The following is a 20,043-nucleotide window of genomic DNA, read 5'->3' on the forward strand; positions in this document are numbered from 1 at the left end:
TACGATAAAAGTCAAAAGTCAACGACACATTTTAAACTGCTGAATCTATCTGTGTATGTTAATTATTTATGCATTTATATACGAAATTGCGTATGAGAGTCCATTTTTTCGTCTTCATTCTGTTCACCAAAACTTGAGAAACACGTTGTTGTTTTGTTTTGCAAACTAGGTCTGCATTGATATTCATATATATATATATATATATATATATATATATATATATATATATATATATATATATATATTTATAATTATATAATATATATAGCAAAAAGAGTAAAATGCATGATATATACATACACATATACAGTATGTATATATATATATATATATATATATATATATATATATATATATATATTTATATATATATATATATATATATATATATATATATATATATATTATATGTGTGTGTGTAGATACATAGATATATATAGATGTATACATATAGATTATATATATATATAGATATAGATATATATAATAAATATATACAGTATATACATATACAGGTGTGTGTGTCTGTGTATGTACATATATCATGTCTTTTACTCTTTTTGCTATAATTCTGTATAACATGCGTATAACAGCGTCATGATGAAAAGTTTAAGGCAAGTACTGTAGGTCTGTAACTCGCGTTGCCACTTTTGCTTTTATTTGTCAAGTAATGTATGTTTATCAGTATGTTTCGTTTGTTTTTTTTTTTCGATCCATTCCCGTTTTCCTTTACCTGCAGCATTCAGTAATATGCCGTTAGTATTTTCTTTTTTGAAAATTTACAAGTTTATATGTACTCGTGTATATATATATATATATTGCATAATTGCATGTACAAAATTTACTAACTTTGACTAGGGAGCATTGTATTCATTCACTTCTCGTTTTCTATATCCAAAATACTTATCGCTTATCATCATTAGTTTTTCATTCATTTATCATTAGTTTTTTTCTTATTCTCCTATTATCACTGCAGGTACGCTTATTAATATGGAATATTTCACTAGTAGATACCGTCAGCCTAGTGCATTCTGATTGTAACTTTTTCTGCCTTTACATCTATTATTTCATATAATTTATTGATATTATGCAGCATTCAATTTTGCCAATTTTTCTTTTAATTTCTTGGTTTCTTGAATAATCTGTGCTTTATATATCTTCACTTGATTGCGTCTGTTCATTCACATTTTTCTCATATGAATATTTACTATAATATATGGTTGACTCTCAGTGTTCTCTCTCAAGCTTCATCCTTACTGCCCAGTTTCTTCCTCGCTCGTTTTTCTCTGCAAGAAGAAAGACAGTTCTTAACTTTGGTTTACTGCTAACCCACAAAGGCCAGAAGGTGCTCAATTCAGAGCACCGAAAGCATTGTCAGCTGACGTAAACTGGGCATCCACCACTGAGGCAGTAGGAAATATGTCGACAAAGAACTATAATGGATCCAGGAACTCTTATTTAATAACTTTATATAAAAATGCCTCTGCAAAAGGGTGTCATTCCGAATCTTCAACAAATCTAACCTTTGTTCGTCCTTGGTTGTGAGAAATAATACGGTTCCATGCCGAGAGAGGGAGCAGAGGACTAACTTCAGTATATAAATTTACATGTTCAGTTGGGAACTGTGACTCCCGGGAGTTTAGTGAAAATGTACTGCAAAAATTAAGGTGTCCTCTTCTGGCATTAGAACAACTCACAGTTGTAGGCTAGAAATAACAATGAATAGACAACATACACATAGAGTCGAGAGTTAATCATTTCATTATAGCTATAGCTGGTTCAGTTTCTGCGCAAAATCTACCAAAGACAGTGCAGACTCCATCTGAATATGGTTATCCTTCTGAATATAGGTAATCAAACAGTAGTATGGAAATGAAGATTTCATTCAAAATACATTCCATTCACAGGCGGACAAACAGACAATGAACCTGAAATTTTAATAATATTGAAGACATATCGAACGATGCTCAACAGTCAGTCAAAGACACAAAGAAAGAAAAAGATGGATAATAGCTTAGGGAATCATACACTTCAGTGACTGCCAATCAGCAACCATAACATAAATGCCTTCCAGCCCACATGTCACCTTTCAGACTCACCACTTGGAAAACAATGTTTTAGGGAAAAGGTGTATGAGTTTGTAAATTGTTGTATATATCCGAGGTAAACACACACATACATATATATATATATGTATGTATGTATTTATGTGTTTCTCAGATCCAGTGGTTATCAAGGTCGCCTCAGTAAATCGTTCCCAGGAGAGGGGGGGGATTAATTATTTATTTATTTATTTTTTTGAAGAATTCACTGATTCTCAAAGGACTTAAGCATTGAATTATGTACCTGGGAGCAGGCTGTATGTAGAGAGCTGCTAGGGGTTAAGGTGGGTATGGGGATGGCAATCTCATCATTACATAGGTATAGAGAGTTGGTAGGTAACCCTGTTTGATCTGTTGTTTGGTGGGGAAAAGAGTATGTATATATATATATATATATATATATATATATATATATATATATATATATATATATATATATATATATATATATATATATATATATATATCAAATATTAAATATATATATATATATATATATCAGTTTAATATCTAGTTCAATATTACATGTAGGAACACCTTGCACCGAGAGGAATTATAACTTCGTCACCGGTGGTTAGCTCAGTGGTCAAAGTCACTACATATCGTTGTTTCTAACCCAGGCAGTGACTCGAATCCTGCGGGACTGAAGCACTTATCAATTTCCCTTGGGTGTAAGTTATTCCCGATAGTAAACGATATTTATGGCTTAATATTTGTGGATATAAAAAGTTATATATATGTAAAATGACAAACATTATATATATATATATATATATATATATATATATATATATAGATATATAATTCTTGTAATCTCAGGAGAAAAACAAAAACAAAACAATGGCCACTACTACATTCAATCTCTCATTGCAGGGTGAAGTATGGGTTCGACTTCTCTAAAACTTCCACAGTTACCGCCTCCTTATCCTTACTGTAAATATTCACCAGAACTTTGCCTAAACCCCTTACACTTACTGAACGCTTCATCTCTGTCTTGCGTTGTCTTTTCATTATAATTATAAGTATGAACATATTGTGAAGTAACAAATCAACAAGTCATGAACTAGCTTGATTTGCTTGCTGAAAAAATTGAATGTCCAGATGTGAACAACAAACCTAGCATCGCTATGTTGAAGATTAACAAGAAACCAACAACGATTTTGTTGAATGGGTAAGAAAAACGTATTTCTTTAACTTACAATTAGCTGCGTCCAAAACACTTTGAAAAACTGTTCCTTTCTTTTACTGTCATGTCAATCAAGAGTCGCCATGGGATGTAAAACCTGAAAATGAAGCAAGCCAGTTTTTCGTTGTACCATTTCCTCTGAATAAGGTTCATGTTTCAAATTTTCTTCTTTTGCTTCCAGTTTGTACACAATTGGATGAGAGAAATTCTTGTATATTTAGGTTGACAGAGTCTTTTAGTTGGCCTGATTAAGTGACGCTGAAATAACTTGTACATTCACAGACATTTGCCGAATATGTTATGAACCGCAAGTCATTTTATTTTTGACAAAAGAAAAATAAGTAATGGCCTTTATGCCATCAAATTTTCTGAAATAATAGCTGTTCCTGTTAACACATACACACGTACACACGTTTATGTTATATATATATATATATATATATATATATATATATATATATATATATATATATATATATATATATATATATATATATATATATATATTTGTGATGTGTGTGTGTGTGTTCTGCCGCTGCGCATATATAGCGTACTTGAACCCAAAGTAGAACACGCGATGCTTAGATGAAAAGTACCACAGGGAAAGAGAAACAGAGATATATGGTATATGATATATATATATATATATATATATATATATATATATATATATGTGTGTGTATGTATATGTGTGTGTATATATATATATATATATATATATATATATATATATATATATATATATATATATATATAGATATATATATATATATATATAATGTGTGTGTAAAATCTGTCAGTATATAGACGTAGAAAGACAGAGAGAGAGAGAAAAAAAATAGACTTGGTGATTTGATTTATGTGGTATTAAGGCTGCGTTCTGGCAAAGTTATGTCACTCGCCGTAATGATATTATCATGTTAATACCCTTAGCCGTTGCATCAGGGGCCGATGTTGCCCCAACTGACGTAGCAGCGAAAAGGAAGACCTCTTGCAGTGCATGTGCAACCTGACCCAGTGAAGACTTAATAGTGGGACTTGACGTTATTTTTAAATTTGTTTTTAAGCTTGGCCTATTATTGGACGGAGTTTTAACAGAAAGAGGAATTGACGCTCATATTGTTATCTGTGGGCATTTAATTCCAAGAACTGAACGGTATTCATTATGTGCGATGTTTTCCAAATTGAAAGTTCTTTATTGTTCCGGTTACTTGGAGGTGTCCAGTATTAACTGTATGGACTGCATTGAAAGCATTTGGTGCATAATTTGTAGTTTGTGTTTAATGTAAAATTTTTTGTGTGCTTGTTTTCCATGTAATCCTGTGATTGCTGTTTATGCCGATTTAAATGAGCACGTTTTATTTTGTTATTTAAATGGTGTCTCGATATCGGTTTGTATTATATTAGGTAGTGAGACGTCTTTTTGCATAACAAAACGTTTGTTCGTATGAAATTTAAGTCGTTTCATTAATATGTTGTAAAGCTGTATTTTGCTGTGATCATTAATTCTGGTAACAGTGTGAGGTGAAGCATTCTTGAAGGTGAGCGTAAATTCAAGTGATTCTGAACAGTTGATTTTCAAGCCTGTCGACACATTGATATTGAATATATTTTGCTAATAGCCTGTGCTCATGCAAAATATGACCCTTTTGTTGTTTTCCAAAGGTAATTTTGACAGTCATTATGGATCCAAACGTGTTTAAGTGTATTTCAAATCTCTATCAGACTTAGGAAGGCAACTTTAAAATTCGTGAGTTAGGTGTTGGAACTTAATACGATAACCTTCACAATTCTTAAGCGACCAACCATATGGTAGCTTTTAAAGCAGTCCAGTGTAGCAGTCACTTGGTAGTGTTCAGGGGCCTTTGTTGTGTATAGACTAGAATTTGTCTTTTATTCAAAAGTAGTTGTGTTCTGAACTTTGATTATCACCACCTAGGAGGCCATGTTTTTTTTTCTGCCAGTTTGTCTGACTTTTCACCTGTTCTCTAGATTACATGGAAGGTGAATTTTTACGAATATATTCCCTGAAAATGAGGGTCTCGAAATGGAAACGAGTGATCAGATTTTTAGAGGAGATGATAGGAATGTAACATTTGGTGAGAAAGGACCTGTTGGAGGAAGGGTTGCTGTCATAGTGGAGGTTTGCGGTCTCCAAAAGCTCTGGCATAAAGACTACTTTATTCGGCATTGCACTTGGTAGCATTCGGAACTTTTGTTGCATTTGCATATTTGGTGTTCCACACAGTAATCTTCTGGGAATTTGTTGCTAATGAACTTCACTTTTTGCTTGGCGTCTCAACTGATATTGACCTTGAACTTTAGTTCTTTATGAATTATTACAAATGGCATTATTCTGAACCTTTTCGCTTGTAGACTTAGGGAAATAATTACTGGTCTCGAATGTAAATGATAGAGTAATGAAATAATGGAACTCTTCTTTATTTGTTTCTTAACAGAAGGCAAAACCAGATTATTGAGTATTTTAATGATTATTGGATGATATCTCAACTCATAAAAGCAACATTTCATTAATGAGCCAGCGACGTCAAGTGCATTGGTACCTGAGCTTCTTGGTCAATGTGCCTTTCCTGTTAGAAAGTCAGTCCTCTTCTTCTGCAGAGGTGCCTTGGTGCCTCATTGCGTATAAAGAAATTAACTTTAATTTCTTTTTTATTCAGCGTCGATTTTAATACTCGCAAGTTTTAAGACAGGCTGAAACAATAAGAAAACTCCAAGCTCTTTTTTTATAGGATTTTTAGATTTTATATTTTATTTGTGTTGTATTATAATTGATACTGGTTTTTATTAATGCTCAGTTTGGTCTGCTTTTTCATTACAGTCTTTTCATGTAGGCAAAATAATCTGCAAAGATTATCTGGCAACTAAATGGTTGTTTTCCTTTTCGTAATGATGTTCCCCCCATATGAAAAATTATAATATTATTTACACAGAAATGTAGACCTCCCCCTCTCTGTCATTACCATTTAAAATGACCACCTGCTTGCCCATAACCAAAGGTCACCCGGGCTGATGAGGGTTTGGAGGGAGGGGGGGAGGATACATCCATCCCTTCCCTTCATTTCGTAGTGTGGGGTATCATGTTTTCTCTTGATAACCAGTTCATTAGCATTTAGGAAAGCGTTGGTTTTGTAACTTGAATAGAATTTTGAGTTTCACTGCTTCGTTTGCCGTTTGAAACGTCATTAGAAATTTTTTAAATATGATTTTAGAGTTTTTCTGGAGTTTAATTCCTTTCATACCTGACTTTGTGGACTTAGCCGTTGGCAGCAAACTTTTGGGCCATTTTCGTCTGTAAAGGTGAATCTTGACAAGTTCCCAAAGCAGAGATTTACCTGAAATACCGCGCAGCCAACAACAAACAACTTCGAGGAAGTCAGCCCTGCTTAAGAGTTCGGGAGATGGCCGCATTCGATTACGACCTCTCTTCTCCAATCCCGTTACACTCCCTCATCACCACATTTTGTACGAATCCTCCCCCTCCTCTGCCTCCCGTCTGTTCCCCTTTTCCTAAGTTGTTTACAAGATCTGGGTAAAAGGAGGAAAACTTAGTTGGGCTTACCCCGGATGGCTGGGTCGCTTTCAGATTTTATCAGGATATTGTAGGTTGAGCATTTACTTCTTCTTGGGGCTTAATGGTGGTTTCCTCATGTATTTACGACGTTTTCGCAGTTATGATGAAAGGTATTGATATAGTTTGTCAAAATCGTCATGAGAATTTAAAATTTTGGTGGGATTTTATCCGGTGTTGTTCATGTAATAGAATAGCACTTTCCATTTCATAATTATTTTGAGGTAACTGAAGGGCCCAGAGTCAAAAGATATATATGCACTTATTCGTATGTTTATTTCGTTTGTAAAGAATTCCACGTTATTTTTATAAGAATAAGTTGGAATATTTTTTGCAAACATAAAATCGATAAACAATAGATTTTCTGAATACTGATTTTTTTAGCAAAACAGTTAAATGACTTTGACAATATATTTGTTGGAAACATAAAAATCAAACACGACGGCATGTATTTTCACTCTTATGTCAACTCGCAGATTTCCATAACATTACCCAGGAAAAGGTAAATACACTACTAGGTAGCACAGAATCGACGCTTCAGTGCGTTAAATGTGAAAGTAAGCGAAAAGTATTTAAACTAAGTACTTGATTTTAAACCTGTTCGTTTATTATCTTTTACTTATTACCAGCAGCTGTAGGTTTTTTTCCCAGCTTCCCTTTAATCCGGTTTACTTAATTTCCTTTATTTTCAGAATTGCTTTATCTTGCTGTTCAACTCCTCATTGTCCTAAACACTGATTGGCCAATAGTGCCCCAGTGCTTGACTTGACAGCCTAAATTTCATAGAGCAATAAAGCAACTTTACTTTTTATTTATGGTGCTCACGTGTTTGACAAATCAGTCACATTCTCATTCCTTATTATTCATAGTAAAATAAAAGTCGGAAGGTTTCCCCTTCTGATAAGTATTCCATATACACTGCCAAATTGTAAAGTACCTGGAAGATTTATGAAAGAAACAGGGTTATACGAGTCCACTTAATCATTTGCAGAATAGAATATTTTTCATAATATTTAGTGTTCTTTAATTTACTTAGCCAGTTTTCATTTTTTACTATAACGCTCAATTTAACCAGGTACTACTTGGCTTTCATATTTTCCTTGGTTCTGTATTCAAATACTTTACAGTTGTAGCACTGAGACTTTAGTACTTCTTTAAGGATTTGTTTTGAAAGGGGAACCATATGAAAAACCGATAGATGAAGTAGGAAAGTGGTAATACAACTTCGATTTTTGATAAATATCAGTTTTCATTATTATTTCATAGTGCTGCGTGAGCGTAATTGTATGAATCGTTACCGTCTCATTTTCTAATGCATTGGACGTTCTTTGAAAGGGGGTGTGTTAGTGAGGAACCCCCCTCCTCTCTCTCTCTCTCTCTCTCTCTCTCTCTCTCTCTCTCTCTTCTTGAAAAAGTTGAATGACGAATATCTTTCCTTTAAAAATTTTCAGTCTAGTAAAATGACTAACTCTAAGATGGTAAGAGAGTAAAATCTCTTTGTTGTATCTATAGGATATGGTACTGATTTGTATATTTTTCTTGTATGCTATCACCTCTATACCTACAGGTAAGGTATGCCTTCATCTGCGAAATAAGGCTTATGACAGTTAACAGTTTTATGGGATAGGAAATTCTTTGGGCTAATCTCCTTCTCTTTCCAGTGAATTGTAGGTTTTCATGTTTAACCTTTCTCCGTATATTTTATTCGAATGTAGAACATCCAAAAGTATCATTCATGAACACTATTGAGAAAGTTAAGTACAGTAGTGAGAAGTAAAAGATGGCTGGTGAATCACCATTCAAATTTAGTATGTTATATCATATATTTTTCCAGTTTAAATACGGAAACGTTGAACTGATTCTGAGGGAGAAAAATTATTCATGCTGTTTCGACAAATTTTTCGAATTGGATTTACCCTCCACTGAAAGTGACGAAAGTCATTCCAAGTATCTTTGGAGATAAGATTAAATTGATTACCGAGGAGCAGTTGATTCAGATTACTGTATGACGTCAGTTAATGTCAGCAGACAATGGAAACCTAATGTCCTTGAATTTATACAGTACGCAGAAAATTCATTGTGTTTTGTATCATGGGGTTTATCCTTTCTCTTCACCATGTGAAGATTGTAGTTTGAATTCCTTGATCATTCATTCACTTAGCAGCTGGATGTTTCGCTCGATTCACTTGCAGCCTACAACCGGAGGAAGGTTGATTTCTGCGTCACGAAAAAGACAGACTGATATTATGATAGTATTTCTAGGCGGCCGTTGTTTCGTTCTTATTATGAGATTTTAATGCGTTTAGTTATTTCCCTAGTGCATAATGGTACAAATATGTCTGATGATATTTATGTATGCGTTAATTTTAGTGATTATAATAGCCTGCATGTTTACCAGTGCCTATATATATATATATATATATATATATATATATATATGTATATATATATATATATATATATATATATATATGTATATGTATATGTATATATATATATATATATATTATATATATATATATATATATATATATATATATATATGTGTGTGTGTGTGTGTTGAGTATGTCTGTGTATTTTTTTGTGTGTGATTATGTACGTATGGTACGCCATCCAAGAGTACTTTGCATATTCTTTTTCACTCTTGTCTAAATGTAAGGTGTCTCAATTATTCGTGTTAGAAGAACTTGGCGTTAGACCGCATATAACACAAAGCGGCTTTACAACATTATTATGGTATCCGTTTGTTTAAGGTGTCTGAATCATTACACCTTTTATTCTTGGCTACACTTTCACACAAACACACACACACGTTATCAAGATCCAGAGATCGTGCATTTATATATATATATATATATATATATATATATATATATATATATATATATATATATATAATCATAATCATATATATACTATATGGGTATGTATACTGTATATATGTGTGTGTGTATTTACGTATGTGTGTATATATATGTATACCTACTATATATATATATATATATATATATATATATATATATATATATATATATATATATATATATATATATGTGTGTGTGTGTGTGTGTTGTGTGTGTGTGTGTGTGTGTGTGTAATGTATATATTGGTGTATGTTTGTCTGCAAAAGAATAGGCTTCAGTAATGACATCCATAGCATTATTCTCCCGTTTTATATCTGTCAGCGAAGATGGAAGAAGGCAGTTTGTTCATGTTTCTGCAAGATGTATGCCACATTACTTAATAAATGTGGACCAATTTGTTTAGCAGATATCATACTGCGCTCTTGCCACTCATACTTAACTATTCTGAATATCAGACCATTATACTTGGTGTTGCCTACGACTCCAGGCTTTTCATTTGAATATACATGTTATTAAATTAATGTTGCTGAACCTTGCTCGTAGGGTTTATTATTTACACAGAAATGATGTTATGAACCCCACATGTTTCAGAAGTTTTCTTTACGAAGGTTGGAATATTGGGTCTTCGGTCTGGACGTTTTCTTGTCCTTTATATAACCACGCATTTAGACCGCGGCATGGTCATCATTCATACGTTTATTTCAGTAAGGAAATGTAGCGATCATATTTGCGTGCTCATCTTTACTTTACACAATGCCTGGAGATCTTCCATTCCCTTTTAGTGCGACACTTGCCGTTTTTTCCTAAAATATCTCTCAACTGTTGTGTACTTTTTTAAGTATATGTGTCTGTTGATATGTTGTATTGCCAGTTTTCATTAGTATTTTTTTTATACTTTCTTAACTCTTGTTTTTCAAACGTAGATGGACTTCGTATACTATGGAAGACAGCTCAACGAGTTAGTGGGCATTTTGTCTTGTTCGAAATTAATTTGCTCGCTTTTTTTAGTAATGATAATGGCAATAATAATTTCGAAATTCATAAGCAGGTCGCTACAGACTGTGGGCGTTTTGTACAGTTGTCTTTATGGATTAGCTACAAATCATGGCACGCTAAGGAGGCGGCGTCTGGCGCTTTCCCAATGTAGCAGGTAGCAAAGCCGCTTGATGTACGGCAATTCATGAAGCTAACTGCTCATTCGAAAATCTCATATAGTTAAAAGCTAGCGAGACACAAACAAACGACATTTTCTAGTCGTTTGCATTTAACCGTTGTAAAAGCCTTTGAGCATCATTCAAATTTTTAAATGCTCTTGCATTGGGTTCTAAAATCATAATTACTGGCATTACTGGCAAGATTGCAGATGGTTAATTTCACTTTTTAGGATTGAAATTATTGAAACTGAACACACAGTCTTGTAACTTACAATTATTATTAGAAAATAATAATTTTCTTCTGTCAGTTGTTTTTTATAACTGATTTCTTATTTTTGATATTTCGTTTGAGAATTCAAGTAATATGAAGAGGAATAGTCTGTGGAGAATGGAAGTACCGTGTGTCCGATTTTCTCAGAAAGAAAATTATTCGTTGCAGGTCACAAAATTATTAAATTTTTTAGAATATTTTGGTTCTGGGAACTTCTGTTAAAAATGTCAGTAAGTGTACTGAACCATTTTACTACAATGTTTGATGAAATTTTGTGAATATGTTGAAGATTGATTGGTATGTACGAAGAATTTCCATCCTTTTTAGTTGCACTGGCTTTTTTGAAACTCCTGACATTCTTTTACATTGAGTGCAAGAGGGACTCCATTGAAACCAGTTTTGTTATTGAAGTTTACGGTTTTGTAGTGAAAAGAAATATTTAACATAGTATGCATTTATTGGAAGGCTACAGTTTTACTAAATATGTATGGATATGAAGGTGAAAGAGTGATTAATACGTTATTAATTTTTTTTATTGCATATGAATAATCTATGACAATATAATATAGGTAGTAGGTCTAACAAAATTAGACTTATGCAGATTGAAGTACTTACAGGGTTGTTTTTTTTTTTATTTTGTGATTTTTGCAAGTTAAAAATTAGACTTATGCAGATTGAAGTACTTATAAGATTCAGTTATTTTTATTTTATTTTATTTGTGATTTTTGCAAGTTAAAAATTAGACTTATGCAGATTGAAGTACTTATAGGATTCAGTTTTTCTTGATTTTATTTTATTTGTGATTTTTGCAAGTTAAAAATTAGAGTTATTCACATTGAAATACATACAGGAATCAGTTTTTTTTTTTATTTGTGATTTTTGCAAGTTAACGTAAGTTTCATTGATTATTTTTGGTGTTTTCCCTTGTACCCGCCATTCTTTAGACCCTTACTGAACAATGTCACCATGAGCCATAGTGAATTTTACGCATGCATTTTATGTAGACCCTGGATGCCATAGAAACAGGGAAGCTTGAGATGTCATTAAAATTCACAAAGCTGTAAATTTAAACAGAACATCGCAATTTGCAGAACGATCTGTTTATACTTCCTAACCAAAACAAAATACCCTAACAAACTCAACGCATTCATTCTCGCTTATCAAGGAAAATCGTTAACAGAATTGTGATTCATGGAAGCCGAAGAACAGTAGTATCCGTGATTACACTCTAGATTTTGAAAAGAGTTTCTTGTATTCATCAGCCGTAAACTGGTAACTGTATGGTTCGGCGTCGGGCAGATTGACAGATACCTGGATGGTACCTGCTGGGTCCGGAATCTGGAGGCCACCTGCTGGTTCCTCCTTAGTCTCGGATCGGAAGCCGCTCTCGTCAGCGATGTAACTGCGAAAGAAACAGAATCCAGCTTTATTTTAGCAAAAGAACAATGTGATACCAAAGTGCTATACGAGTATATATATATATATATATATATATATATATATATATATATATATATACATGTATATATACTTATATACAGTAGGTATGTGTGTATATATAAATGTATATACATGTATATGTATATATATATATATATATATATATATATATATATATATATATATATATACGACTTCTGTCATGGAAATAACAGCGTGATATCAGATATGAGCAATATTTGTGTGCTATTGCTATTAATATTATTATTATTATTATTATTATTATTATTATTATTATTATTATTGGAGAAACAAATCCACAGTCATGCATATTGTACATATATTTAAAGATAAATCTGTACAGAAAGGTTTCGGGAAACTGTTCGATTCCCCTTTTCACTCAGGTTGAAAAGAGGAATCGAACAGTTTCCCGAAAGCTTTCTGTACAGATTTATCTTTAAATATATGTACATTACTCTAACTGTAGATTTGTTTCTCCATTTCAAGACATATATGCATGTGTGTGTGTGTTTGGGTATATACACATATTTTAAATATAAATATATATATATATATATATATATACATTTATATATATAATTTGTGTATGTGTTTTGTGGAAAATTTATGCATTAAAGGCGTTCGTTTTAATATTAAGGCGTATTATTATTATTATTATTATTATTATTATTATTATTATTATTATATTAACTTCATGAGAAATAGATCGAGAATGTAGCATAGAAGTATAATGCTTTTTCTGTGTGATGACTGCTCAGATGTTTAGCTTTACTCATTAACTCTTGTTGTCAGTCGCGACGTCAATTACTCACCTAGTTGTCTGGATGATTCCATCAGGCCTGATGTATGTGTATGAGCCTCTGATCACTCCCTGGGCATCGCCCTCCTCTATCCGGGCAGCCATCACAGCGTTAATCTGATCTCGGATCGTGTAGTCGAATGCATATGGTCTCTGCAACAGTCAAAATGAAATGAAGTTTTGAATTATGGGATAAATAGTGGTAGCGCTATTGTCTCTGATGCTGCCTTGATTGAGCAGTATTTTGTAGTAGTAGGCTGTGGAGTATTGCAAAGGGATTTTTCCCAAAATATCAAAAATGCTTGTTGCAAAGTGAGCTCAGATAGATACTACAGCTAGCCGGGGCGGGGAGGGATTACTTCCTCATCTCTTGGCATTTGCCAAAATTTCAAAAAATTATTATTGCAAAATGAACCACAGAAAATACAACTTACCAGTGGGACTACTTCCTCGTCTCTGAGGATTTGAGGGCTCCCATTCCTAAAGCACAGATGGCCAAGAGGATGGTTGTTATTGCACAAGGGGACTGCAAAAAAAGTAATGATAATAAATAGGATACTCTCTGTGGTGCATAATTTTTTCAGAAGAAAAATAGGTTCAAATTAAACATTCGGATCGCTTATTCTTCGAAATTGACATAGTTAGTCCGTGAGATAAAATTTGGTCTATAAGAAGGCAGGAGGATTGTTATATTTTTTTGTGTATATCTAGAATGTGTGTTGTATGCAGTAAAAGAATGTTCATGATTTAAGAAGCGCATGTTTCAGTAAACCAGAAAATAATTGACGCCGTCTCGTGTGAAAAGAAGCGTTTATTATTATTATTATTATTATTATTATTATTATTATTATTATTATTATTATTATTATTATTCAGTAGATGAAACCCATTCATACAGGAATAAGCCCACAGGACCATTGACTTGAAATTCAAGCTTCCAAAGAAATATGGTGTTCATTAGGTAAAGTGAAGGAAGTAAAGTGAAATACAGAAGAAGAGATCCACTAATCAAAAAAAAAATAAATCAATCAATAAATAGATAAATAGATAAAAATTATTAGAATGCAAGAAGAATAGTGTTAGGGTAGTAATGCACTGCATTTTCGCTTGAATTTCTGAAGTTCCAATTGCACGATATCCTCGGGGAGGCTGTTCCACAGTCCAACGGTGCGAGGAATAAATGTCCTGCGGAACTAGGAAGTTCGACAGCGAGGCACAGTCACTGCATATTGGTAGTGCTGATAACGAATGCTGACAAAAGGATCATTTCAGTTTGGTCTTGAAAATTTGAGTGTGCAATAACCGTGATCTTTAGGTAACGACAAAACTAATTTCGTTGAACGTCTTATTATTATTATTATTATTATTATTATTATTATTATTATTAATTATTATTATTATTATTATTATTATTATTATTGGTATGAAATAAAAGGTGATTTTCTTGTTAAGATCTTTCTGGGTAACACTTGAAAATTTAATAATTACCCAGCAAATGCTAGGTATATTATCTTTTTTACTTTTTTTTTCAAATGAATAATAAAAACATACGTGTGGGAAGTTCGTTTTCGTAATATAACTAGGCTTTCTGTACTCCTACGTGTAATTATTGTTCGAAACCCCTGGTGAGTGAAGTTTTACTGTCAGAAACGTATTTCACTCTGAAATCATGACATGCGTTTGTTTTAGATTAAGCCAGGCTTGTTCTGGCACCGAAGCCTGCCTGGAACGTAGGCAGTGGTAACTAGCGGTGATTCGCGTAAATTAAACTAATGTATGCTTTACTTTTAAAGGACAAGATTCTTAGAACTGTCTTTTGGCCTAGTCTCTAGAGAATTACTGATTCGAAGGTCATTCTCATTTAAGGTTCTTATAGTATTTGACAAGATTAAAGAGGCAGCTGGAGCCTGTTTTGTGGTGGGCTGAAATGATATCCATTAAAAACTGCCGTTACTGATGGAAATTCAGATTAGAGTAAGTTGACTGCAAGTAAATTTTATATCAGTAGCAGATGTTGCACTTAAAATAGTGCATATAAATACACACTACTATATGCATGCATACATTCATTCACATATATACATGTATTTATACATATATGTATGTTATATATATATATATGTAGATATATATATGTTATATATATTATACGTATGTATGTGTGTATGTTTGTGTTTGTGCAGATTAAATCGACTAGCAGTAAATTTTATATCCGTAGCAGGTGTTGCACTTGAAATAATATATATAAATACACACACTACATACATACATACATACATTAAATATATACATTTGTGTATATATGCATACATATATATGTATATGTGTATATACAATTAGGTATATATATGTGTGTTTGTGTTATGTATGCATAAGACACGCTTGAATGTGGCAGAAATTTACATGTATATGTATATGTATATATAAATATATATATATATATATATATATATATATATATATATATATATATATATATATATATATATATTCATATTAATGATTCACATCAAAACTAATTCCTTCATACACAACACATATTCCTATATACACACACATACATATACTGTATATATATATATATATATATATATATATATATATATATATATATACATATACACACACATAACAACTTTACGAAAACTGAGGACTTGGGACAAGGACAAGAAAATAAAAATGTACCTTACCTTCATAATTCTCTCGGTGGTCGACACAATCTAGCAAATAGTGAAGGGAGAGCTGTTTGTCTTGTGTCGTCTGGTGTATAGAAACACGGTGATACTCCGCCCTTATATACTCTTAGCTGACCCAACCGAACTTATTGGGGGTAACAGTTACCAACAGAGAGCAAAGAGGCATTAAGGATGAAAAGGACCTGTCCCAAAGCCAACTCTGTGCCTTAAAGACTTGAGCAAGTAAGTCTACAGGAAGAAGTGATTTGTTATCTCTCTCTCTCTCTCTCTCTCTCTCTCTCTCTCTCTCTCTCTCTCTCTCTCTCGTGTTTGTTGTTTATACGCAGGATGTCAGTTTACCCCTGAATATATGACAAGACACGTTGCGACAATTTATACGTTTTCATGTAACAGGCATAGGGTTAACTTATATACATTTATATATTTAAACAACTAAGGCTCTCAAGAAAACTGTTTATTCCAACTAGAAAATTAAGAGGTTCCATTCAAGCTTGACAAAATGAAGTCCGATAATTGGGCCCATATAAAGAAGCGTATAGGATATAATGATCTAAATGTGGGAAACAGACGTATTAAATGAAATTACAAGCAAGATCTACTGTTTCGTGGACCTCTTCGATGTGAGTTAGGACAGAAAGGTAGCCAAGAGAAACTCTGTAACAAATTTTGAGGATTAGTTTTTATCCATAAATAAGTGTTTTTCTGTATGCTGCTCTCCTAATAACTCGTGATAATATTTACACAAAGATAGGTAGAATCATTTTATTGAACGTGACCTCTGAGATTATATTTATGTCATTAGTTCTTCATGATTAAGGGTTGCTAAGTTTTGATTTCCATACGTAGCGATCATTGCGTTCAGTTTATCCTTTCGGAAGGCACTTCTCGGGAAACCCACAAAAGATTAATATTGCTCTTGTTGCAAGGTATCTTCTACGTAATAATAGTTTTTTTCTGTTTCAACATTAACGACTGCTGATCTAGTTGACGTGATAGATGAAAAGGAAAAAGTTATTGGCGTTTCGACAAGTTATCTTGCAAGGGATGCAATAAATCTTACATAGGTTCCACGGGGGAAAAAAAATCTTTTTCAAAGAAGAATTGAACACCAAAGATATACTTGCATCAAAATTCTGCTATTTTAAACATGTTCGTAATACTAGCTCAAGTGTATAAACTTCGATACATCACAGTTTTTCATGGAAGCATCGGTAGTTTCTATAATTAAGGAAACTAATTAATTGCCGTTTTTTTTTTTAGAAATTTCCTCATATAAATAAAACTAGGGTACATCGGTATACTGTAGAGTTAAAACCATTATTACTTGAAAATGAATAAAAATACTACCCTTTATATAATTACCTCATTTCCAATTGTTTTAACAATATTGGAGTGTTTCGCCTTCATTGCTCAGTATTTTCGCCGTTTGTACAAGCAATATATATATATATATATATTATATATATATATATATATATATATATATATACATATATATATATATATACATATACATATACATATACATATATATATATATACATATACATATATATACATATATATGTGTATTTATATATATAAATTATATGTATATATACATACACGTCTACATTATATTTATGTTATAGAGTTAAGAGTTAATATGGTTATAGTGAAAAGATTAGACCTTGATATAGGAGCATATAAGAACTTATCTGGTTATTGTTACCTTGTGTGCGTGCGCACGCGCGTGCACGTTGTTTTTGTCCCGATCACCTCTGGACAGGCATGGTAAATGGCTGTGAGTAATCCCGGAGAGGCAGAAAAGCAAGGGAGAAGAAAAGAGAGCGCGGCCTGGCCGATAATTTTATGAGGTTACTGCTCAACAGAGGGAAAGTTATGTCGAGCTTGGAAAACAAGATTAGTGAGATAATGCCGTGATATGGGAGTCGAGGGAAAGAGAGCTTAACGAAACCGAGCATTCTGGGGGTTGCTGATCTCCGCAGAGTTCGTCTGTTTATTGGGCTGTTCGTGACTGCCATTAGGGAAAAGGGACCTTTTGCTTATCTCTCCAGCCGATCAGGACCAGTAATAGCATTTGCTGATGAAACATCTCCGGCCGTCTTGAGGTGGAGAGAAGAGCCAACGAAAGTAGGATCTTTGGAGGAATAGCATTTGTCTAGGTGAAACGCCTCTGATATCAGAAGAGCAGGCTTTCCCAGTAAGCCTTGTTTAAAGCTTTACTACTTGAGAAGTATAAACATTTTAATTTTTTAATTTCGAAATGGTTACCAAGATCTATTAAAAAGATTGGAATTTGAAAGAGGGACGTCTGAGGCATTTTATTTTCGTTTTTAACGTTGCGCCTAAAATGACGATCTGAATCCTGGTAGTTAATTGTCTCTTATTGAGTTTGCTCATATCAAAAATACAGTTCGGATTCACGTTTATGAAAAGAAATTTTCGCTTAGCAAAGTGAGGGAGAAGAATAATAAAAAAGAAAAAGTGGAAGTGTCTGGGATTTGCGCCATTGTCATGGAAGTAGGTATAACATGAATTATTAATTATTGACTTATTCTGGGAAAGAAGCTGGTGAAAATCTTGACTCTTCAAGTAGCAGAAGCTGTAGATAAGCTTCGTAAGTGGCGACAACTTTAGGAGACTAGTGTTAGGTCGAGTGTAAGAATGCGAGCATTAGACGAGCATTCAGAGGCACTATTAATTAAAATCTTGTATTAATAGATCTGTAAGATCCTTGCTAGGAGTCACATGAGCAAGTATGTTGACCTTAATCGATACTAATACGTTTATAATTCCTCCTTGAAGAGCGACATGTAGATTTACACATGAAACTCCTCCATCCTTAAGTATATCTTAGTTTAACCAGACCACTGAGCTGATTAACAGCTCTCGTAGGGCTGGCCCGAAGGATTAGATTTATTTTTACGTGGCTAAGAACCAATTGGTTACCTAGCAACGGGACCTACAGCTTATTGTGGAATCCGAACCACATTATAGCGAGAAATGAATTTCTATCACCAGAAACAAATTCCTCCTGTTCTTCACTGGCCGGTCGGAGATTCGAACTGGCGACCAACAGAGTGGTAGCTGAGAACGGAACCCGCTCACCCAGCGAGGAAAAACCTAAAGAAGGATAAGTATAATAATAATACAGTACATGAAAACTCCCCACTCAAGAGGGATATGCATTCTTGCACATTTAAGACTCTTTCTCCCTGGTGGGTATGTATAAAGGACCAGGGCAAAACACTGTCTATATTTTTATGGACGACTTTTTTCACGATGTGGATCTTCCTGGGACGTGTATCTTAATTCGAAATGTTCTTTTGAAGTTGTTCTGGAATTCGAATATGAGAGGAATGCGAACCTCACAACGATGGGGAAACAATGTCATTTCACCGGCGGTATTTCTCCTGCCCTACTTCTCTTTCTCGACCAGTGACTTCGGTGAGTGATTTTCAGGGGTCCTAAAAGTTTTTCCGTTACATTACCGCTGAGGGCTAGGGGAAAGGTGCCGCGGCACCAGAGACACAAGATTTTAATGTTTCTTCTTCCCCTTCAGTTTTTGAACAACTCTCTTTTATTGTCTTTAGAAGTTACTGTGCACGATTATTGAATAACAGTTTGTAGGGAAACAACTTTATTGTTGAGTTGTCACATCTCTCTTCGTTTGCCCGTCTGTTATTCTCTTTGAAGTACCTGCCATGGAGAGTTTCTGTAGATTTAATATTTTGATTGATCTAAACGAAATAATAGTTTTCCTTGACCTAATGTGTGTGCATTATTTTCTTACTATTAGGACGTAGTAGTTATATGCGTAGATTACATTGTATGCATTATTTGGTTTATGGTGTAATTTTATTTTATTTTTTAATTACTACAAAGAAAGTTAGTTTTCAGTGACATATATAGCAC

The 20,043-nt window shown here is 33.3% G+C and overlaps 2 protein-coding genes across 2 annotated transcripts in view; one reads left to right on the forward strand and one right to left on the reverse strand.

Moving 5' to 3' along the window:
* LOC136833424 (uncharacterized) overlaps positions 1–20,043 on the forward strand; it is a 1,156,799-nt gene that overhangs the window by 750,771 nt on the left and 385,985 nt on the right.
* Positions 11,687–16,274, reverse strand: LOC136833423 (adult-specific rigid cuticular protein 15.5-like). Its single transcript, XM_067095567.1, has 4 exons — positions 16,120–16,274; positions 13,864–13,955; positions 13,443–13,582; positions 11,687–12,571 (listed from the first exon to the last, which is right to left on the reverse strand). The coding sequence occupies exons 3-4, from the start codon at positions 13,532–13,534 to the stop codon at positions 12,391–12,393; spliced, it is 273 nt and encodes a 90-aa protein (XP_066951668.1). The 5' UTR covers positions 13,535–13,582; positions 13,864–13,955; positions 16,120–16,274; the 3' UTR covers positions 11,687–12,390.

The sequence above is a fragment of the Macrobrachium rosenbergii genome, chromosome 51 (assembly GCF_040412425.1).
Source record: "Macrobrachium rosenbergii isolate ZJJX-2024 chromosome 51, ASM4041242v1, whole genome shotgun sequence".
Classification (NCBI taxonomy): Eukaryota; Metazoa; Arthropoda; class Malacostraca; order Decapoda; family Palaemonidae; genus Macrobrachium; species Macrobrachium rosenbergii.